Here is a 23,928-nt window from a genome sequence, read left to right on the forward strand (position 1 = left end):
GACTGCATTAGACGGTGCCACAGCACTCGCTGGGTAGGGACTCAACTGGAGGGCCTAAATGTAAATGGTACTCTTGCTAGACATGGTGACATAGTGCTGTAAGTCTTGCACTTGGGAGGCTGAGGATCGCTGTGAATTTGAGGCTAGTTTGGGTTATATAGTAACACCTTGCCTCAAAAAAAGGAGGAGGAAGAGGAGGAGAAGAAGAAAGGAGCGTGTATTTAAATATGACTAAATATGATTCAGTCCTGGTTTCTAAGTGCTCACTCTGTCTAGTGGAGAAGTCTGGTGAAGGTTGGAAATCTAACACACACATCTAACACTGAAATCGATAATGGTATGAAATGGTAATTAGTGGCCTGGGAAGGATTTGCTTATTTGGGAGAAACCTGGAAAAACCTCTCTAGGTAGGCAACGTATGAATTAGAAATGGAAATGGTTTTTCAAATCCTGCAAATTCCTAAAAGTTCATTGAACATACTTTAATGTGTTGCTCTTCTGTAATTAAAAAACCAATCCCTTGCATTTCGCTCAAATATTAACTAACATTTAGGCTACCCTTGAAATATTTTCCTCTTCTCCATCTTCTAATAGCAGCATTCTTAAAAGAAACCATTGCTGACAATACATTTAATTTACCAAGTTCCCAGGGGTTGAAACTTACTAATGTTTCGGTCCCAGGTGGGCGGCATGATTACTAGTATTTTTAAAGAGCAAATTTCACATGTTCTCCGTCATTTTCATTGCATTGGCAAATAGAAGCAAATCATTGGGGTTCAGAATATTATTCTACCAAAGAAAGGATTTATGTTGCCTAGACCTAGAGATTACAAAATAATAAATAACATTTGCAGGACAGGCAACACAGAATACCTTCAAGCATTTTCTTTGTTTGATTCCAACTCAGGCTTGTAATTTCTTCCATCAAAGCTTCTCAGCAAGGGCCGAGAAGAGGGTTTGGTAAAGCTTAGTCTCTGAAGCTTAGCCTCTAAGGCTAAAATACTAAGCCAGTTTCCAATATTTTACTGGGCCTCATTACTCAGTTAAAGCCATGTACCATCCCAGATCGGCACTCCGTACAGAAATGGCAGGCCCAGTCTGGAGAACCGCATCATTTTGAAACTGGGAGCCCTATTTATTAAAATGTTTGGTTGCCTGGGTGACGGGGGTGGAGTAGGACATGGTTGAATAAAATAACAGACACACGTGAGACATATGCATGCTAAAGGTCATCCCTTGTTTATAACTAGGCATTCTTTATTTTTATTGGCCAAATACAGTGCCAGTAAATTCTTAAACAACACCAGTAAAATTACGTCCTGGGATAGAAGAAACCTCACTCGTTTTACAAAGGAGAAGTGTGAACAGATGAGAAGAGAAAGCATGAGCTGTGGAATCACTGTGAGTTGGAATTGCTTTCGGGCTTGGGGTTGTTGCAATGACCCAGACTAGTGTGTGCCACAGCTCCCGTGGGCTCCTTCTCGTGCCCACAGAGCAGCCCAGGCATCTCTGCCTCTTCTGGTGGCTCAGCCCCAGAGGGTGGTGGTGTGGGGCCAAGTCACGCTGGAGTCTGAGCAGAGGAAAGATCAGTGACATTCATCAGTCTTTATATATAAAATGTTTCTATTATGTTCATGTGGGTGGGTGGGGCAGGTGTACCTGTAGACTCCCTAAAAGACTGCATTGTTATTTATTTCAGAAATTGGATTTTCTGGTGCTCCTTCAGATTTTGTATGGAGAAAGTATGTCACTCATGACACCCTGGCTTTTAGTCATTCAATAATAATAAATATTATTAACATTTAATATTCAAACTATTATTTAGGTTTAATGTTCTTAAATATTACTAGCCCTTTTATAATCTACTTCCTTGTAGTGTCACATTAGAAATAAAAATGACAGCAAACTGTACATAGTGGTGTGCACCTGGAATCCCAGCTCCCTGGTGACTGGCAAGGTCAAGCCCAGTCTGAGAAATTTAGTCAATTAAGGAAATCTTACCTGAAAATAAAAAGGGCTAGGGATGTAGCTCAGTGTGAAGGTCCTGGGTTCATTCTCAGTATTGCATGTGTATACACAGACACAAACACACACAGACACAGGAATACTAAATCAGGCACAGTGGCACCTGCCTGTAATCCCTACTCCCTGAGAGGCTAAGGCAGGAACATTAAAATTTTGACATCTGCCTGGGCAATTAGTGAGACCCTGATTAGAAAAATAAAAACAGCCCCATTCGGCAACAGCATGCCTGTAATTCCAGCCCTTGGGAGGCTGAGTCAGGAGTTCAAGGCCAACCTGAACTATCTAGCAAGATCCTCTCTAAAAAATAAGGAAAAAACTGCCAAGAACCCCAAAATAAAAATAGCTGAGAGATGGAAAAAGTGGTAGGTCAGTGGTAGCATATCCTCAGTCCATCTTTATCACTGAAAAAAAATGACAGTGAACATTTTCATGGGTTTACTTTATTCCATTTAGGCATTGTGCTAAACTCATGAAGTACTTAAAATTCTATGATCTTACAATTATTTCTATTTGTGTTTAAAATGGCACTTTATAAAACTTAAACCACTTCCTCCAGAAGAAGTCTAGTAAATAGAATTGTTGGAAATTAGAAATTGAGCTTATTTTGTTTTGTGCAGAGCTAGTGAAACTTGTTTGTATTAGACAGTATCGATGGAGTGAAGGGGTCATCAATTCAGACTGGGTAGCCTGTCAGACCCTCCTGCCAGCAATAACACAGGAAGGCCTCTAGGGGTCATCATTAACCAATTTTGTAAGCTCCGGAGTTCTATACAGGTGAGAGGAAAGTGTTTTGGGAAAGGTTTTCTCAGGTCTTTTCTCCCAGAACTTTCACACATTTTGTGCATGCTTAAGGACCAGCCTGGACCTGACCTGGAAGGTTCTGTTCTGAAGAACGACGCTGAGGTTGGGCAGGACCACCTCTTCATAGGGCACACCTCTCTCTGGAGGGCCCCCAAGACTCCCAGGGGCTCCCAAGCCTGTGTTTGGGCAGAGCCCAGGCAGGCAGGTGTACCTAGTGTCCTTTATATACAAGACGCATCCTTTATTTAATGATTTTACTTCTTATCGTGCCAAAAGTTTTATTTTCAAAAAAGAAATTACAAAAATTGGCAGGGAGATGTGCTTTTCAAATTTAACTGGCATCTTGTTATTTTACCAGCTGAATCTGGCTAGCTAATCTGCATTCTTGTGCACAATGAAAGAGCAGGTACTTGAGTTTAAGCCCACAGCAGGGCGAGGTCAGATGCACCAGGCACCCATGTAGGATAGGCTCACTCTCAGGTGCTGGTAAGTGTGCCTGGTCCTACTTCTGGCCTTTCAAGAGAGCTGTGGCTGATGGAGTTGGAAAAGCTCCCCATCAGCGTGACCACAGACTCCAGAATAGCAGGAATTTGCTTTGATGAAGTCTGTCTTTTGCGTGTATAAGCAGCCATCCAGCCCTTCATACCTTCTAGCTGCAAACTTGGGCAAATGCCTTAATCTCCCTAAGCTTCTGTTTCAGATTAATCACAGCAAACTATCAGTGAGAATTAAAGAAGAAAAAAAATATTCCCTAAGGAAATAAGAGTGCTTGAGACATGAATCAGCTTTCCATGTGATGATATTTTATTTCAATATTGTCATTTAGCGGCTCAGCCAATACAGTGCAAATCCTTGAAACCTCCGCCTTCTAGATCACATTCGGTGCTCAGCCTTCACTTACTGCCTTTTTTCCCTTCTAGGAAGTTAGTAGTGTACAATATGAAACACCTAGGGCAAATTTAATATTGTGCTGGCTGTATTATCTTGTGCAGCTACACAATACCCTTGGTAGATGAGTAAAGAGGAGCTGAAATTGGCCGTGGTGGTCCTGTATTCCTAGCATTTTGAGGGGCTGAGGCAAGAGGATCCTAAGTTTGAACCCAGCCAGGGGAATTTAGGAACTTAGACCCTGTGTCTAAAGTGTGTGTGCGGGGGTGGAGGACAGACTGGGGACAGAACTCAGTGCATAGGTCCTGGGTTTAATCCCCAATTCTTGAGAGGAGATGAAGAGAGGCTATTGTGCTTAGGGAGGCCTGGGGACTTACCCTAGTTCATATCACCAGTAAGTGGTGAGGCAGATAGAGTCCAAGCCAAGCAGTCTGTCTCCAGGTCTGCCTGACTTCAAAGCCTGCACGTCTAACCACTACTTTATAAAGATGCTGCTGTCTGCCAGACACCCAATATCAACTCCCTGAAAGGCTTCTTGTAGGATAATTGAAAGGCTGTGAGCAGCCAGTATTCCCAATGACAGCTTTTGTACCTGGGCTTTCCAGTCTTTGATTCTCTCAGGAAACCTGTTAAGGAGAGCACCACACACTGAATGGTCTGTCCTTGAGAGGTGTGTGTGTGTGTGTGTGTGTGTGTGTGTGTGTGTGTGTGTGTGTGTGTGGGTGGGTGTGGGTGTGTGGGTGTGGGTGCATGTGTGTGTTGCGAGACCTGGGCTGGGTGCTGGGCCGCTTGTGCACTACATCTGGAGTCTTCTGCGTGTGTTTCACAAAATCCCAGCTCTTTTCTTCTGCCAGTTTGCAAAGGTCGTTGTACACAGCTGGCTGTTAAGGGTCCTTGTTAAGATGTACCTTCAAGTCAATCCCTGATCGGATACATCAAAACTGCACACTTTGAAGACCCACTTTAGGGGCCAGGGATTTAGCTCAGTGGTGTAAGTGCCTGCCTGGCAAGCACAAGTTTGTGAGTTTGATCCCTGGTGCCCACCCTGCCCCCCCAAAAAAAGAAAGAAAGAAAGAAAAAGAAAACCCACCTTCCCTACCGTGTCCTTTTTCAGCCCTGCTGACCTGGTTTTTAGCATTGCATAGGAAAAGTCTTCTGTTTGCTCCTTCCCTCCCTTCTTCATTTTCACTGGTTTTCATTTAACACCGATGTGCTGTGAATGTTTTGGGTAGGGGAGACAAGCTCTTGCTGTTTTCCAGGCTGGCCTGGAACATCTGGGCTCAAGTGATCCTTTTGTCTCAGCATCCTGAATAGCTAGGCCTGTAGGAATGCACTGTCATACCTGGCTTAACATTTGTTTTTGTGTAATGTCATGGCTACTAAAGGATATGAGACATGGAGTCAAACAGACCTAGGTTGGATTTTAGTTTTACCACTTAATGTGTGATCACATAACCACAGGCATCAGGGTCTTCCTGAGCCACCATCTACATCCTTATCAGGGAAGAAGACCTTCTGTCTTGCACAGTTGTAGGGAGGTTTAAATGAGGCAAGGCATGATAATGCCATCCCTTGTTGGAACTATGGTGCGAGTTCAAGAATGGGGGCTTCCTTTCCTATTACCCAGATTTCTTAATATAGCACATTTGAGCCTCATATAGCATTTGTTTCTGTAAGTGGTCCAACATTTCCTGGCATCACAGCTTTGGCAAATGCCACCTGCTATTCTCTTAACCCTAGAGGGCATCTATTCTTTTCTGTTTAATTGGATCTTCCTGAGCTGACCTCAAGTCTTGGTTTATGCCACACTTCCCCACAAAGGGAACCACCATGTTCCACCCATCCCAGTTACCACCACACCCCCTTCATTCTCCCTCACCACCGCTGGTTTTCAAGATTAACAACCACATTAAGCTATTCGGGTACATTACTTCTGCTTTTCCCTAACTGGACAGGAAACTTTGGGGAAACAGTCTGTTCACACCCATCTTCACTGCCTGGGACAGCATCTCACTGACCCAGAGGTGGTGTCCTGATGTGTCTTAGCTATATGGTTTTAAAAAATCCCCCACAATTTTCCCTGATGTTCACCAACAATTGTATCCTTCCCTTCCCTTCTTTCTCTCTCTGAAATTAAAATCTCTGCTTTAAACCCAGAACACTACTACCCAGAGAAGTAGATATAATGTCCTATGGACACAGCCCACCAAGTTTCTCCAGGGAGTTACTTTGGGCAGTTTGAGTGGACAACTCTGTTGTGTGGGATCATCTCACACACTGCAGTATGCTTAATGTTCCTGGTCCTCTAAAGTCAGGGTGCACCTCCCTAATCAGTGGGCGAATTCAAAATGTATTTTCAAGTGCTCCACTGGAGAGGTGCAGCATAGATGAAAATCTCAGATCTTTTAAACTTGGGCACTTTATGAAGGACAAGGATTCAAGAAGATCACCTGAAATGCAGGAGTTGGCTCAACTCCCATCCTCTTTCCAGTCCCAGGGCACCATTCTTGCCAAGGCTGCTGATATTTGGAAGTGAAGGGCATGGAGAGAACTGTGTGTGTGTGTGTGTGTGTGTGTGTGTGTGTGTGTGTGTGTGTGTGCATGCATTAAGAACAGTGATCAGACAAGTATTGCCATGACACATCTTGCTCATAGTTTTTCCCATTTTCTCCTGCCAGGAGTTGATGCATTCACTGAATCACTCTCAAGAGAAGAGAAGGTATTTCAAGGATGCTGGTGGCAGGCTCAGACTGCAGAGAAACTCATCACAGACTCACTGTTTCCAAACACAGGCATCAGAGCGCCACAGCCCAAGGCAGCGTCTCAGAGGTGTTGCAGCAGAGTATGTTAGATTTCGTGTTATCATACTGACCCTGAACAATCAAAAATGGGGACGGATCAGTTGACAGTTTCAGTGTTACTAATCAATTCTTAGTTCATTATGGTTATCTGTGATTGTAACAAGTATATTTGCAGGGGTAAGATGTTTTATTGATTAGAAAACAATTTAAGAAATGTACTTGATCCACAGCTGAGTTCATCCACTAATAAATAATTCAGCCTGATGGGCAGCCACTTGAGACTAGGTAGCCTCCTAGCTAGAGGTTATCTTGACTTATGTTTGTATGTAGGCCTGGTTCTGCCTTTTGCTGCTGGTAAATGAAAGAAAACTAGGGCTGCTATCTGTAAGTGATAATGAAGGAGAAGAGCTGGCTTAGCATGTGTTTACTTGTTTCATTAATCCATAAAAAAGTATATTTGCCATTCTCAGAGAAGTTATTCATAGAAAGCACTCATTCAAAGAGGCGTTACAGGTTTAGTACCCCTTATCAGAATGCCTGAAACCAGAAATTTTAGATTTTTACAATTATTTTAGATTTTTGCCATCACTCCATATACATAATATATTTGGGAGAGGCCTTGAGCCTCTGAGTTTCATTTACATTTACATTTCATGTATATTTTACATGAAATTCATTTACATTTCATGTATATTTTAAATATATAGCATGGGGCCCAGGATTTAGCTCAGCAGCATCTGCCTGGCAAGTGCGAGGTCGTGAGTTCGATTCCTATTAATTACATAGCATGAAGGTAACTTTATACAGTCTTGTAAATAACTGTGTGTAAGAAACAGAACTTCAGGGGCTGGGGAATTAGCTCAGCGGCATAAGCGCCTGCCTTGAAAGCAGGCAGTTGTGAGTTTGATCCCTGGTACCGATAAAAAAAAAAAGGAAAAAGACAAAAAAAAAAAAAGAAAGAAACGGAACTTCTTGGTTTAGGATTTTTTACGTGGGGCATCATGTTAACACTCAAAAACTTTCAGATTTTTGAATTAGGAATGCTCAATCTCTAGTAGTTTAGGATTTGGAGTTTAAAAGGTCAGAATTATTATAAGTGCCTGCCTGGCAAGGTTCTGAGTTTCATCCCTGGCACCAAAAAGAAAAAAAGTCAGAATTTATATCCTGTTTTGCTCCAAAAGTGGTGTAACTTGGTGAGTTAGTTGACCTTACCAGTTCTCAGATTCTTTATCTGTAAAATGGAGATTTTTGTAGCACTTTGTACCCTGTTTCCCTGTTGCAGTAATGAAACGAGCAAATATACCTAAAACATTTTGCACACTGGCCTTTTGCACACCTTTGCACATGTCGAGCTACAACTGAACAAATGCAAACTCATTTTTGAGGCAGGACATACTTTTCTCTTTCTACCCTGGAGTGGCACAAAGATGGAAGCAGAGAGAATAAACAACAGAAGCGGAGATGTGGGGGGCCAGGTGAAGAGGGAACTAATAACAGGGTGAAAACAAGGGATAAGGGGGCAGACCAAACCTTGAAGAGTTCAGTTCTGCATTATTTTCTTGACTCAGTGTCAAAGGTTTTTCTTCTATGGAAATGGATGATGCCTTCATGCCCTGTAAGATTACAAAGGACCACCAATAACCTGCCTGCTCACCAAGCCAAGCATGGGTAAAAGCCCGCCCTCCTTGGCCGGAGCTCCAGCTCAGTGCTATTGCAAGGCAATCTGAAAACTCTGTCACTGGAACTCAGCGAGGGAAATGCAGAAACAGAGGCAGTGTTTAGAGATCATAGAGTAGTCTTATATCTGCAGAATCTAATAGGCAGGAATATATATTTCTAACTCTTGCCTAATTATCTAGAATTTTACTCTCTTCTGAATTTTTTCCAAATAATTCAGTTTATTTTATAACCATAGATAGATTCTACAGTTATAAACCATAGATTCACAATGGCTTGGAAATTTTAAAAATTGTTCTTTTCCCATGAGTAGTCTGAACAGCATCACTGTGTGGAGGATCATCCAAGCTGGGTGGGGTAGTGCACCCTGTTTTCTCACCCTCTGGGAGACAGGAGGGGCGACAGTGTGGGCCCAGCGTGGGCAGCTTCGTGGCTTGCTGAGACACTGTCTCAGAATGAAAACTATCAAAAAGAACCTAGGGATGTAGAGCTCAATGCAAAGGCTCTGGGTTCAATTCCCAGTATCAGCATGAACCAAAAAGAATCTAAATTTGTATACTACATTGAAGAAAGTCATAATTCCAACTGTGAAGGCTTTTTAGGGACTAACATTTGAGGAAACGCCTTACTCTGAACCTCTGTTTTAACAATGGGCCAAACTAGCAGTCTAAAACAGGCCAGGATCTTTATTGCCTGTAACATTTAAGCTTTCATGAATAAAAGGAAGTGTTTTGAAGATTTTTTTTTCAACTATAGAAAAACAGACATCAAAGAAAGCAAGAAAAATCTACCTTGTAGAACATACATCTTTCTGAGGCAGATCAATATGTACTAATACAGAGTGAGGCCCAAGATATATTAGGGGAAAAAATTACTGTACAACTGTACTTGTACTGTGATGCCAGAATAAAGCATTATGGTATGCATAGAAAAAATCCGAGCTCATATACAATAAATTAGTATTTGTCCTGTCTAGGAGGGTTAGACTTGTAAGAGCACTATTGCTTTTTATAATCTTACGTATTTTTTATTTGCATTTATAATTTGTACTATAAGCATAGGATTTTTTAAAATAAAAATGGTTATTTATATATTGGATAATTCGCCCTTTTTTTGTAATCCTGGGGATTGTACCCAGAGCTTTTGTACTAAGTTATATCCTCAGCCCTTATCTTGAGACAGGCTCTTTTCAAGTCACTAATTAGAACAGGTCAAGATCAAACTTGTGATCCTCCTGCCTCAGCTGCCTAGAATCCTGAAATTATAAGTGTGTCACTTTTGGGTTTTTCATAGACATACTTGTACCAACATATGTAAAGAGGTGTTTTCCAAAAAAAGATAGCAGTCATATGGCAAACCCTACTAGGCTTCCATTCCTATGGCTTCTTTTTCTCTTTTGGAGCCAAGTTCTAGCTGCTCTTTTGAGGTACACTGGCAGTTCTGAGCTTGCCATTTTTTGAACAGGAAAAGATTATTTGTATGCAAGACACATGTATGGGAAATATTCATGTCAGCTCTTCTGAATTTAAATTTCCACCTGACTCTCTCCATTGAACAGGTCTAAAACAATGTCAAATAAAGTATTTCCCTCAGTTTTATAAAAGGCCTGTTAAGCTGGTCTGCGAAAGTAAGATGAATGACTTCTTACAAATAAACAGCATCCTTAAGATTAAGAAACCTAAAAATTCTCATCAGTCATCCTCAGGGAGGGAGGCAATAAACTGCTATATTTCATCAATTCTACAACTTTATTGTAAGACACAGGATTATTTATGTTGTGTATCACTAAGAAAGGAAAAAACATTGCAGTCTAACTAGGCCCAGCTGCCAATCAGAGATGAGCCCTGTGTATGTAAATATGAAAAAAGCCCATCTTGAAATCAATAAAATAAGGTAACGCTCTTTAACTAAAAATCTGACATCTTACCCAACACATTACTTAAAATAGAGCCCTTTAAATTACTTTGTTAAACCCTCTGCACAAATGGAAGAATACACACATGTTCTCAGTAGCACACCTTTAGTTTATTGACCTACATAAAAAAATAATAGGTCTGAAAAAGTCAGAACAGTAAAAGAATATGCAAAAGGGTATTTCTGTTTCTAGAAGGCTATACAAATATGCAAAAAGGAATAAGTTATCATTTTTTGCTTGAGGCTTTCTTTTTCCAAAAATTTCCCCCAAATTTCATTTCTAATGATACAAATGAGTAGGGACCAGTTTGACAAATCACTTTCATGTATATATTACATGCTTTGGAATACAGATAGAAAATGGTGTTCAAAAAAGTTGTTCAGAAACTTCTCTATTCACAATATGAACAAGAAACTCGTATAAAAGGGGATGGGACAAGGAGCACCTTTCATGGAATTCTGAAGCAAGGAAGACAACAAAGAACAATCTGGAAGAATGAAATCATTTGTTCTAAAAAAACAGACAGGAAAACAAAACCACACAATATACCACAGCTCATTAATTCTTCCAAGGAAAATATGAGGTAGTGTTAGCCTCATAATTCAATCCACTGCAGCTTGGAATCTTTTTTTTTAAATGCTAATTTTGTTTTTGTCACTTGGTGACTCACAACTACTTGTGGAATCCAAAAAATTATGTTTAATTTTTAATGTTCACCATTTTAAGGCACACAATTCATCTACAATGATGTGGCTTTGTTTTGTTGTTATTGTTTGGGCCCCGTTTTGTACCACCTTAAGATACTTTTCGAAACTCAAGATTATGACAACTTTTCCCACCAAACTCTACCATTTCAAATGAAACCAAGGTAGAGAGTGACCAGTCTGAGTAGCAGCTCATGACACAAGTGGTGGAGAAAGAAAGCAGGAGCTCAGGGATAAGATACCTTGGAAGAGTCCAAGCAGAGTTGGTCACTTATTCAATCGGCTGCCTCATTTTCACCAATCTGCTACCATAAAGTTATATTATGGGATGCTACAGCAAGAAGTCTGTCTAGAACCCATATTATGGTGCTTATAAAAAACATCACTCTTCATAATATCCTAAAAACATTTACACTCATTCAAAAATTCATGAAAATCTGACTTCTCTTCAAGTAATTTTCCAATACTGTCTAAATTGTCCAAGTCTTTGTAGAAATAGCATGCCCTTTTTCATCAGCTCACAAATTCAAGTTTGGTGTTGGTGAGCTTAGGAGCTTCTGGTTACCCTTCTGTCATCATTCTGAATTGTGCTCTGAAATCTCCTGTCCTTCTTTCCAATGGAAAACCCTCCCTGGATGCATTTTCACAGTTTGGAGGGTTGCTTTTGACAATTTCCATTCCTTTCAAAAGTGCTTGCTACAGATAAGGACTTCAAACTGAGTCCTTTCTTGGCAGGGATTCCTTGTAGGGTCAGACCTTGGTGTCAGGTTAGTGCCTGAAGTTTGAAAGGCACGTCCTCATTCAGGGGCTCTTGGGGCTTAGTGTGCAGTTCCTTTCTAGGGCAATGCGAGTCATCTCTGCAACTGCAGATGTCTTTAGATTCCTAAAGCCAATAGCCTCCTGGGAAGACGAGGACAGTTTTGCAAGGCACACCAGTGTAAGAACGCAGTGCTGGGTCTGGAGGTCCAACTGCACGTCAAACTAATGTTCCAGGCTTTGAATCTTCATGCCAAAAGAGCCTCTGCTCGCCACTCTCCAGCTCGTCCTCCAACTGGCTTCCATCTGCACTGCTGTCCAGGTGCCCGGTCTCTGTGTATGGCCTATTGAAGAGAACCAGAGAATTACTGCTTGTAGTCATTTTTATTCCCGCCATACAAAGAGTATGCCATTCAAAAAAGTTAGTAGGAAACACTGTTAAGAAACTTTCCAAAGCAAAGTAAATCAAAGGATAACTGAATGTTCTTTCCACATTATAGAGGAGCATTGTCTAGTAGACCTATAAAAGGGTTATTCAATTCTCTAGGGAGCGGTACCTTTGTTTAAATTACATTTACCTTTGATTAGGACCTAGATCACATGTAGTTACATGTTAACTTGTAGTTTTTTGTTGGGAAGAAATACAAATAACTTCTGTCTAGGAGAGAAGATTATGGGTTATAGTTTTATTGCCTTTTGTGGGAAAGTTGCTGGTTTGGTACCTAATTTAATTTAATAATCTTAGTCTAGTGTTCTAACTTTTGATGCCTTGAATGCTCTTTGAACCAATATAACCAATCTGCTAGGTTCCTATATTAATAAGTGAAAAAAAACCTTCAATGCATATTCATTTTTAAATTTGCTCATCATATTTTATACTTTTCTAGAAGTATATTTTGGTACTGAGAATTGAAGTCACAATCTCACGTTTGCCAAGCAGGCACTTACCCTGCTGACCTAAGCCCCCAGCGAGAAGTATATTTTGACAATTACATTTTATTCATTGAATTAAAATAATACATGCTTTCCTCAGGGACAAAGGAATATATTTAAAGACAGCATGGGCATCTAGGCACATATTTTATATCCCAAGGCTTATGAGTTAAATATAAACTGTCAGTGACCTAGAAAATTGTGACATTTAAAATAATAGAAAGATATGGGTGGTACATTCAAATGAATGCACCCTATTAAAGACCATTCTGATAAGCAAAACTGTATTATTGTAATAGTAGGTTAAAATAGGTTAGAGAGTTAGTAGAGTTCTGTTCTACTTTAAATTTCAAAGTCTTTTAGTAAAGATGATTTAAAAGCCTTGGAAGTAGAGCTTAGGAAATACATACTATATCAACCCAAGTTTTTTAGTGTTTTCATATAACATAAAAATCATATTTTATACTACATTATCAGTCAGAGCAAGCAAAACTCCTGCTAAGCAAGAAGCAACACACAAGTTTCAGGGACTGTACTTACTACAGCTGGCTACGCTTAGCAAAAGAGAATTTAAAACTGATTTCATTTCTGGAGAGACAATCATTGTCCGGGACATTTGCCTAGTAATAGGTAGAGTTAGACAGGGAAGGGGAAAGGGAACGGAAAACAGAAGTGAAAGAAAAAAAGTTACTTGAAAACACAATTTGCAGCAACAATAGAGCCAAGAATTTGATTCCATTACACATTTAGCAGCATAAAAGATTTCAATATTTTTTTCTCACTTTGGGAAGTTTATGTCAATGACAAAAGAATACCAAATCATATTGGGATGAATATTTTTTGTTGGTAAAAATTTTTAGCTTCCTGTAATATTAAGCCCCCCTAGATATTTAGGGGAAAGAATTTTTAAGTCATACACATTTGACATGTATCACATTGTTAAGCATTCAAATCCTTGGTAAAGATTTTCAGCTGCATCTTGAAACTTACTTTGTCTCTTTTTTAAAAGCAGTTCTCTCTCTTTCTTTCTCTCTTTTCTTTCTTTCTTCCTTCCTTTCTTCCTTTCTTTCTTCCTTCCTTCCTTCCTTCCTTCCTTCCTTCCTTCCTTCCTTCCTTCCTTCCTTCTTTCCTTCCTTCCTTCCTTCCTTCTTTCTTTTCTTTCAGCAGAAATCAAATTCAGGACTTTGTGCTTTCCAGGCAGGTGCTGTGCTCCTGAGTTACATGCCTGGCCCTAAAGCAGTTTTCTAAAGCTTTTATGATGACAACTATTCGTAACACTTTCCTTGCTAACAAATTAAGCTAAATTGATCAGATTCTAACAATCAAAATCCTAAAAAAGTAAATGGGTTTAAACAGGTGTTTCCAAATCTTGTAGCTGGGCTGCTAGATAGTTTCTCTAGACCACAAGATCTTTAAAAAGTACACATTTCAGGCAGCAGAGTGGTGCACATCTGTAATCCCAGCTATCTGGAGGATAAAGTAGGAGGATCACAAGTTTGGGGCAAGCCTGGACAACTTTGATGACAGTCTGTCTCAAAATAAAAAATAAAAATGGTCTGAGGATGCAGCTCAGTGGTAGAGCACTTGTTGAGTGTACACCTCTACTTATAGAATGTATTCTAAGGAAATAATCTGGTATTCAGACAAATATTTTGCACAAAGATGCTAATAGTGGCACTACTAAAAATTAAAAATAAAAAAGGAAGACCTAAAAATCATCACTTGTTCAAAAACTGTGGTGATTTTAAACAAAGTGTGGCATATTTAATAAGTATAATACTGGCCACATAAAATAAAATTTAAAGAATTTTTTAAAAAGTAGGGACCTGCTTTTGTTGTGATGTTAAATTTAAGAAACAGGATGAGCTGGGTGCGATGGTGCATGCCTATAATTCTAGTACTCAGGAGGTTGAGGCAGAAGGATCACTGCAAGTTCAAGGCCAGCTTGGATTGCATAAGACATTTAAGACCAGCCTGGACTACATAGTGAAACTCTGTCTCAAAAAAGCAAAAGCTAAAAGAAAGAAAGAAAGAAATTAGATGTAGAATTATATATACAACATATGAACTCAAATTGTATTTATGTGACCATTATGACCAAGTTAAATATGGACACACAAAAGTGGAGAAAATATGCCGAATGTTAGTAACTGCTATCTCTGGGAAGGTGGAATTATAGCTAAATTATTATTTTGTTTCCGTATTACTTTCCAAAATGAGCTCATATATGGGTCCACACATACACATATTCACTGACTTCTGATCTCCTGTGCATTATGTCCTCTCTGACACCTGTCTTCCCTATCAAGCCATCCTGGGCTGCCTGAAATCCATACAGCAGAGTTGCTAAAAAGAGAAAATGCTTAGCAGTTTTTTAGCTCAATGAAAGAAGAAGATGTTAGAACTGTCTTGTGCTCTGAGTCAACAAAAAGGAAAGTCAAAAATGAAAACAGTTTGCAAATGTAGTATGCGGCATGAGAGCTGCACTAAAAAGATGCAGTCACTCTGGTCCTTGCTCCTACCTCACTTGTAAGCATTATTTACAAGTACAAGCCATGGAACACCCTCTGAAGTACATTTTCATTAAAAGTCTATTTTGAGCACACCCTTTGTTGAGTCAAGACAATCGGCTTAATATTTGAAGCCAAGAAAAACTCTCACTGGATACGGATTAAAAACAAGGTAAAAGGATTGCATATCTCCAATTAGTTTGTAACCCTGCATGTCTTAATAAGGAAATGTTCATCCTTCCAATTCACCAGTAATGACTGCTTTACACATTATGGTTTGTGTGCAGACCTCTGTCTGCAGAAATCTGATTTAAAGTAGTCAGAATGCTCTGCTTCCTGGCACCATGAGCGTGAATTATGTAGGAATGTAAGAGGGAGAAACACTTCTTCAAACTTCATTCCTCTTTTGCACAATAGGTACTGAAAACCACACAGTTCTGTTTATATTCATTTTTAAAAATCTATTTTAGCACATTATTCTTATGTGTTCCCTCTACTGTTTACAAAGAACTGCTTTTTAAGCAGGACAGCTGGCTGTGTCTGTTGTTTCTAGTGCATACAGGCTCAGACACAATAGGCAGCAAATGGCAGGCATCAAACTGACCAACTGTCCACAAGGAGCACTGGTGTGGACAGCCTTTCTGGAGTTAAAGTCCCTACAAGACTCTGGAAATGTCTTAAATAGACATTATCAATAATACAGTTTCAAATACTGCCTTTAAAAAAAACAGCAACAAACTCAGAATTTAATGTACAGATTCCAAGAAAAAGATTAAATTTGAACACACTAGAAGTTAGTGAACTTTTTGTTTTTTGAGACCAGGGTATCATTTCATCTGTTGTTCAGGCTGGTCCTGAACTCCCTAGCCCAGGCTGGCCTTGAATTCGAAACAATCCTCCTGCATCAGCCTCCCAAGTGCTGGGATTACAGCTGTGCACCACCATGCTAGGTAGTAAACTTTTTCTTAAAAAGCCAGATATTTTTTACTTTGTTGGCTATATGGTGCCTGTGACAACTATTCAGCTCTGTCCAGAGTGGACAAACAACCACAGTTAATGTGTATGTGAAAAAGGGTGGGTATTTTTCAAATAAAGCTTTCTTTGGGTTTAGCCTGTACGCTCTCATTTATCAACCCCTGAGCTGTTACTTCACGTTCAGAGGGCTAGGTGAGCCCTCAAGTGCTGATGAACGGATCAAGCTCCTGGCATGTGAGCACTGCTTCTCACCTGCTCGGAGAGGGCAAAGCATTATAGATGTTGCCGTAGCAGCTGGCGTACGGAGAATGTGCAGGAGTCTCGTAGTCAGGTAGTCCTACCGTTACTTGGGTCCTCCAGTTCCCAGAAGCATTTGTCGACGACACTAGAAACAAAAATTTTAAAAAAGATAAATTAGTTGAAATACTCAAAGTGAGAACCATTCGTGTCATTTTGATGCACATCATAAACAGAGGTGAAGAGCCCAGGTTTGATTTTTCATTTTGGGCTGGTGCTGGGGATTAAACCTAAGTCTTGCCTGTGCTAAACACCACTAGGCTACACTGCTCGTCAAAGCAGGATTTGAAATTCCAATTTGGTGACTTAATGGCCAAGCAGTCTTGGACAGACAGCTTCTTTTCTTGAAGACTCAGTTTTTTCATCTGCAGAGTGAGGATGACAACACAAATATATTCTATGTAAGTGTGCAACCGGGATTAAATGATATGATTACAAACAACTTTAGCATAGTGCCTACTGCAGAGTAAACACTTAAGGAATGATAACTATTAATATTATCATTAAGAGGAATAAGATTCATTAAATGATAGTTATCAATTACAAATAATTTTAAAATTTTTAATTGATAACTGTCTTAATTAAAAATAATTTAAAAAATTTTAATTGATAATAATTTAAAACATTTTAATTGATAATTTAAAAAATTTTAACCAATAATAATTTAAAATTTCTTAATAACTTTCTTTTAATTAAAATAGCTTTAAAATTTTTAATTGATAACTTTGTATTTTAATGAATCTTATTCCTAGTAAACCCCCCCAAATTAAAACTAAAAAGCCACGAACAACAAAAAAATCTCATGTATTAAGGAGTAAGATTCCTTAATGCACCCACGCCATGGTGGCTGCACACGCAAAGCTTAGGTATGAGGGAGATGATGAGTCTGAGTCTGTCAGAGGCCTATTGGAGGAAACGCACCCCTTAGTCAACTTGTTTGGACTTGACTCTCCCTCAGCCAAAGGCAACACAGGCCACTTGGAAGATGAATGCATACTTTTTTCTCCAACAAAGGTGGGGGTGGGGATGGTGTCTGGTATCGGGAGGCACTCAGGAAGGAGAGACTTAGCTTCACAGAGGGGCAGAACAGGAACCAGACAAGGGCACAGTCTGAGGGTAAAGCCGGATGAGGTCCTCGCCACTGGTTGTTTGCTATTCTCTCTAAAAACCAGTCTTGTTCCACGGCCGGTGGCCACAATGCCAAGACTCACAAAACCAGCACTTCCTGCTGGCCTCCACTTCCTGCTCCTGAGTCCTGACCTACTTCTCTTCTCTCATACCCACCCAACATCTGACCCTGGATGCCACATGGCTTTGTCAGCAGATGGAAGACTGACTCTGAGCTACCAAGAATGTTCTAGAAATTTAAAAGGAAGTTCTAGGGCTTGGTAGTTGTGGTGTCAGAGCTGGGATAGAAGCCCCACTCCAGCACTCACTTGGAGTTTGGACAGGTTCATTTAAACTTAAAGCCAGATCTGCAGAGGCTGCAAAATAGGATCAGTAATAACTTCACAGTAGCATCACTATGTGATAGAGCTGTTGCCTCCTTCAAGTACTGAGACACAGGAAGTTGCCAACAAGTCATTGTTGTTACTACCACAACTGAGTCACCAGGAGAGCCTAGCTGGAAGGAATTACAAGAGCCCTGACTAATCTGGCAAATAATTGAAAATGTATCTCTCCATGAGGAATATACACACCCATCACAATATAGTTCTGCAGCTACAAAATGGGGACAGGAATAAGGAAAATTTCAGAAGGGATTTTTGGAAGCACTGATCCCACCCAACTCCTTAAGAAGTAGAGCTCTTGCTGGGCATGGTGACCCATGCTTGTAATCTCTATATTCTTGTAGGCTGAAGCAGGAGGATCATAAATTCAAACCCCACCCGGGCAACTCAGCCCTGTCTCAAAATAAAAAATAATAAATGGCCTGGTGGTTCAGCTCAGTGCAAAGGCCCTGGGTTTAATCCCCAGCACCAGAAAAAAAGCAATAGCAGCTCTAGATTTGTGGGGCCAAACCCTGGTGGTGTCAGCAAGCTCGTACCATATCAGAACCAGGCAGTGTCAGTTTTCACAAGTGCGCCAGACACTAAGCTGAGGTTCTCAAATGACACTGGCACCTCCACGGACACTGCCCAGCCCCACACCCTGATGATTGTCCACAATATCTCTGCCTATCTGCTTGTCTTTGTCCTTGGACTACTCTGCCCAGGCTTGGTATATGGTAGATTTTCACTCAACACTCTGAGTCTTAAGAGGAAAAAAGCGTTCCTCTAGATCAGAGCCATAAATAATGAGAAATAACAGAAGCCCTTGCATATGTTCAGTGCGATCATACACAGACAGAGCAGCCCTAGTGGAAGTCCAAAGTCCTGCATAAACAAGAGAGAAGTTGAACCCAAATAAAAATCTCCATGGAAATGCCTCCTATCAACAAACTTATGAAATGTTTAAAGGCACAGTTCAGGATGATTGTACCATGAATCCTCGTACTATATCTCACTGAAGTGTCATGTTTAAGGGAGGCGGTAGGACTCATGACCTCAGGTTTTTGTGCAGTAGAGAGAATTCATTCATTTCTCAGTTTTAAAGCTTGCTGAATTTCCACACATTCCTCTGGCTTGTGACAAGACCCTGAGCTCATGGAGGCCAGGAACTGCTCCAACAGAATCCTCAGCTTCTTGGGCACCTGCTCATTCACTGAATTTGTGAACTCACAAGGAAGCCCCTCTCCAACCCCATTTTCTATTAAAGCACTGGTAGAGGTTGACAGTGCATAGTCCACAAACATCAGCAGAAAGGTAGCAGCTCAAGTCAATGCAAAGGACATAAGAATAAAAGAGTCCTCAGACTGATTGAACCCTAATGGTGACTGGATGGATTCATGTCTAATTCTAATACTCCCTGCTAACGCGAGGGGTTTACTCTAGTCTTTCAGAATATAAGATCTCTCAATGACCCAAGCACATTGAAGAGATGTAGCTGTCAACATAAAACCAGGAAGGATAAAGCAGGAGAAAGCCTTAAAATGGAGCAACATACACAGCAGGGGCTTAGTAAATGTTTGTTATACCTGAATCTATACTTTGTGTCACTAGACTCACACACCCTATATTTTTTGAAATTTGGAGAGAACTTTTCAAGTTGGCAGTTCTTACTGTGGTGCAGCTGAATGGCTACTGCTCTTCTGGGCTTGGGCACAGGTTTCAGGATCCTGGAAAGGAGTGGCCTTTCCAGGTGGCCTGGAAAGGTGGCTGGCTGATGTAAATTAACTCCAGGTGTCAGGTGCTTTCACAATTGCCTTACCTGAAGAGTAGGAAGACGCTCGGCTGCTTGGCGAACAGGCCACCTGCAACCCGGCAAACCCCAGGCATCTCTGGGATCCTCTGTCAGAGTCAAAGCTAGTCTGTGGGCTGTGCCCCTGATCCTTCTGCCCAGAGGCCCGCTGGTACCAGCCACGGAGGTGCTCCGCAACTAAGGCCTTGTGGATGTTTTTGGTGATGTGCTCAGATTTCACAGCAGCCTTCCTGGGCAGCCGCAGAGTTGCATACGGGTTGTGGGGCACGCGGTCCACCTCGTCTTCATGGAAGGATCTGCTATAGTCCCTTGGGCGGTCATATCCATAGTGGGCTGAGGATCTGTAGGAAGGATTGACACTATACTGTCCCTCAGTGTCATTCTCGTAGACATAGCCACCACCATAATAAAGGTCACACTCTGCATATGGCGCATAACCAGAGATATAGTAACTACAAGAGGGTGGCTCCTGACCCTTTGAGTAGACCCCGTTCCTCACACTATCTTTCTGTGCCAGGTTGGGCATGCTTCCTGAATTGGAAGTAGCAACATTCTGTTTTCTAGACCTCCTCCGGCCCCTGGCACGTGTGTCCAGAGTCTGGGTGGTGTAATAGGGTCCAGCAGAGGCAGCGGGAGTCACACAGTAATACTCGGTGCTGGACTGGCTGGTGTAGGAAGACCCATCATCCAGGATCTCGGTGCTGCTGCTTCTTTGGGATTTGGAGAGGGAGAAAAATGGCTTCTCGTCCATCTCGGAGAGCAGGTGGGACTGGGACTCGAGGCTCCCACTCCGCTGGCGGCAGTGCTGAGATGCAGATTCAGGTCTGCAAGAGGAGAAAAGCAAATGTGGACATGAAAAGAGGGAAAGGGGCTGGAGATTTAGCTCAGCAGCATAAGCGCTTGCCTTGCAAGCATATGGTCATGAGTTTGATCCCAGTACCGATAAAATGAAAAAAATTTTTTTAGGGGCTGGGGATTTAGCTCAGTGGCATAAGCACCTGCTTTGCAAGCAGTTGGTCCTGAGTTCGATCTCTGGTACCGATTTGAAAAAAAAAAAAGAGGGAAAGGAGGATCCCGGGAGGAGAGGAGAATACCATGTCAAATGATTTCATGGCTGCTAAGGTGCAAGAGGATTTCTTAAAGCTTCCAAGGCTGACAGTGCATAAGAACCCCTGGGTCCAAATAATGTGCTGGAGGCCACGGAGTTCTTCACCGCAGACAAAATGAGAAAGAACAAGGCACTTTCAGGCATGCAAACCAAATCATTCCTCGAGGGCAGGGAAGACAAAAATGGTTTCCCTTGACCAGACTCAAAGCCTGAAAACATCATCTGTTGGGTCTTTGGAGGGTCCTTAAGGAAAATTAGGCTGAGTGGAGGTAACATTGCACGATGGAGCATAGTGTGGACCTTGGAGCCCCAGGTATCTCTGTGAATCATGACTCTGTCTTTTTCCAGCTGTCTGATCTGGGGCAAGATTTCTTATTCATTTAGGAGTACTGGTGATTAAACCCAGGGCCTTAGCATTATGCCACATCCCCAGCCATTTATTTATTTATAGCTAAGTGGCTGAAGTGCCCAGGCTGGGACAGAACTTACAAAATTCCTGCCCTAGTTTCCCAGCATGCTGGAATTATAGCAATGTCCCATCATATCTTTTTTTTCTTTTTTTTTTTGACAGATCTTGCCATTGTAGTCCAAGGTTGCCTTCAACTTGGTAGTTAGTCCCAGGAAAATATCAAATTTATAACTCTCTTGCCTCACCCCACCAAGTGCTAGGATTATAGGTGTGAGTCACCATGCCCAATTTAGGGCAACATATCCGACCTTTCAGAATCTTGCTTCCCTCTTTGTAAAATGGGATAAAGATAGTACCTAGTAATCAATTCACACAAGGGTCATGACGGGGATTAAATAACATAGCATGTATAAAACATGTAGCACAGTGCTCAGTAAACACATTAAAGATCGCTGTTATTCTCTTTATCCTCACCATTGAATAATGAATAGTAATATCTTCTTGGGGAAATTACTAACAATCCAATATACACCTGGACAAATGTATTTCCTTTGCCCATGTATTCAAACTGTATGTGATGTATATTTGAATGTATGGAAGAATAAGAGTCACTTTAAGTCACAAAGAGTCACTTAAAATGATTTCTAAAAAAAAAAAAAAAAACAAAATAAGAGAAATGCTCAAAGCCCAAATCAAGAGATCCAAAGACGAAGGCAGAAAGCTCTTACTCCAAGTGGCTACTGCTGTAGGCGTTGCGGGTGAGGACCGGCGTGGTGGGCATGCTCCGTCCACCCTGGGGCCGCCTCTCCAGGGTTTTGTAAGGGCTGCTATGCGTTGACAGCATTTCTCTGTGATAAAGGAAAACAAAAAAAGAATTCAAGAAACAGTGAGTCTCTCAGCTCCTCTGGTAACCTTGTCATCAGCCTATAAGAAATTTAGTGGAAGCTGATAGAAAGGGTGGGTAAGGAGAAAGATGCCAAAGGGGTCTCCATGGGTTAGAATCCTGCTGGCTCCTAGATGAACTTTAGGGGAAGTATTTGTAGTCTGACTCTGGATCATAAATATGTAGGAAAAAAATGGAAGATTTTTGTAAAATAGTGAACTAAATAAAACACTGTAGGCTGAAAGCAAATAGGGACCAGAAAATCATTTAAAAATATTCTAATAATAAATATTGTTGGCTTTGAAGGTTAGGTGGTCAGTGTAAGCTACTACTTAACTCTGTCCTTGTTACAGTACAAAAGTAGCCATACATAATGTGTCAGTGAATGTGAATACAATCTTATTCCTGGATACCAAAATGTCAATTTCATGTAATTTTCACATGTCATAAGTATTATGGCTGTTGATTTCTCCTCCCCAACTATTTAAAAATATAAAAAGCAGTCTTGGATCACAAATAATACTGAAACTGGTCTGGTCCCTGGACTGTTGTTTGCTGGCCCTTGGACTAGCAACTTCCTTAAATCCTTTTGTTCATTTTTCAGTATTGTGAGAAGACGACTTATGTTTAATTTTTTAAAAAATTAAAGTACCTTTCTAAGGGGCTGAGGGAGTGACTTTTTGGTAGAGCACATGCTTAGCAAACACGCGGCTCTGAGTTCTGTCTCTGGCACAACCTCTCAACCCAAAAGGAACCTTCCAAACAAAATTCTACTTGTTACAAAGGTGAGTCATATTTATTATAGAAAAGTTCAAAATAGGGGCTGGGGATTTAGCTCAGCGGCATAAGCGCCTGCCTTGCAAGCAGGCAATTGTGAGTTCGATCCCTGGTACTGATAAAAATGAAAAAGACAAAAAAAAAAGTTCAAAATAAAAATTTAGGTGTCCAAAATCTCAGATATAGCCTCAGATGTAATACTGAATGCTTTTGTACATTTTTGTAAGCATAGATACTGACAAGCTTCTATACATTTTTAATAATAAAAACTGAGATCTTACTGTATGTGTATTTCCTATCGATACAATGTGAATCTAATGTGTCATACTGCCTAACATTTGCCTATAGTGTTACTTTAATTACTACACATCATTCCACCGGATGGTTTTTAACCTTAATTGTGCATTTAGGCTGTTTCCATTCGTCACCAGTGTGAACAGTGAAGGACTGGCAATGCTGTCATTAGGGAATGAACTCAATAGTAAAGATTCCTACGCGTGAAACTGCTGGATCAAAAAGCAAATCCATCTTAAGCTCCTGGAAAGGAGGAATAATAATTTTTAACATAATGATTCCCATTTATAACTCTTCCTTTTGCTGGGACAGCTTTGCTTTCCCTGGTATAATAAACACACTTGCTTGGCGTTCTCTGATAGGACTTTCCGCTGTGACTGCAATGTTCCATTTCTGTGCTGCCCAGCAGGACAGCCACAAGTCACAGAGGGCTCTTGATATGTGGTTAGCACAACTGGGGAACTGAATTTTCAGCTGAATTGACTTTTAATTAGATCAGATAGCACATGCATGCCAGTCCTTTGGATCTCTGCTGTTTCAGGGAAAAGTTTCCAAGTGCTAACCCATAAACCAGGCCTGATAATGTGAGAAAGTTTTAACTGGTCTTTGCCAAATTAGAAATATAAAATTTCATGACATTTTCATTAAGTAAAAATTTATTTAATCCGAGTAATCTTTTAATTGTGAGATAATTTATTGGCTAAATACTAACATTTTGTCTAAACTCGTATCAGGATCTCTGGAATCAACCTAAGTATAAAGGTTGACTCCTATACTTAGGATATATAAAAGAAGTTATTCATGGATTTTGGTCCTCAGTGTATTACATAGTAATGGCAGACAGAATACTTATCAGGGTTGTGTTGGGAATTTCA

At 40.7% G+C, this 23,928-nt stretch overlaps 1 protein-coding gene and 1 long non-coding RNA gene across 7 annotated transcripts in view; one reads left to right on the forward strand and one right to left on the reverse strand.

The window, feature by feature from the left end:
• The first annotated feature begins 1,261 nt into the window (after positions 1 to 1,261).
• LOC106028453 (uncharacterized) overlaps positions 1,262 to 23,928 on the forward strand; it is a 53,037-nt gene continuing 30,370 nt past the window's right edge. Inside the window, exons 1-2 of the long non-coding RNA XR_002792125.2 lie at positions 1,262 to 1,401; positions 6,393 to 6,556. This is a non-coding gene — a long non-coding RNA (uncharacterized LOC106028453). The remainder of the gene's footprint in view (positions 1,402 to 6,392; positions 6,557 to 23,928) is intronic.
• Frmd4b (FERM domain containing 4B) overlaps positions 10,196 to 23,928 on the reverse strand; it is a 334,677-nt gene continuing 320,944 nt past the window's right edge. For 5 of the 6 annotated variants that reach the window (XM_063260238.1, XM_063260235.1, XM_013156387.3 and 2 more), the window contains 5 exons: positions 21,828 to 21,947; positions 19,592 to 20,406; positions 16,238 to 16,370; positions 13,041 to 13,120; positions 10,196 to 11,911 (listed from right to left, as the gene is read on the reverse strand). In XM_063260238.1, the coding sequence (XP_063116308.1) occupies positions 11,793 to 11,911; positions 13,041 to 13,120; positions 16,238 to 16,370; positions 19,592 to 20,406; positions 21,828 to 21,947 (1,267 nt within the window). In that variant the 3' untranslated portion in view covers positions 10,196 to 11,792. The remainder of the gene's footprint in view (positions 11,912 to 13,040; positions 13,121 to 16,237; positions 16,371 to 19,591; positions 20,407 to 21,827; positions 21,948 to 23,928) is intronic. The other variant, XM_063260237.1, reaches the window with a different exon arrangement.

This window comes from Cavia porcellus, unplaced genomic scaffold (genome assembly GCF_034190915.1).
Source record: "Cavia porcellus strain 051 isolate PalLab524CR breed Dunkin Hartley unplaced genomic scaffold, mCavPor4.1 scaffold_13, whole genome shotgun sequence".
Taxonomy (NCBI): Eukaryota; Metazoa; Chordata; class Mammalia; order Rodentia; family Caviidae; genus Cavia; species Cavia porcellus.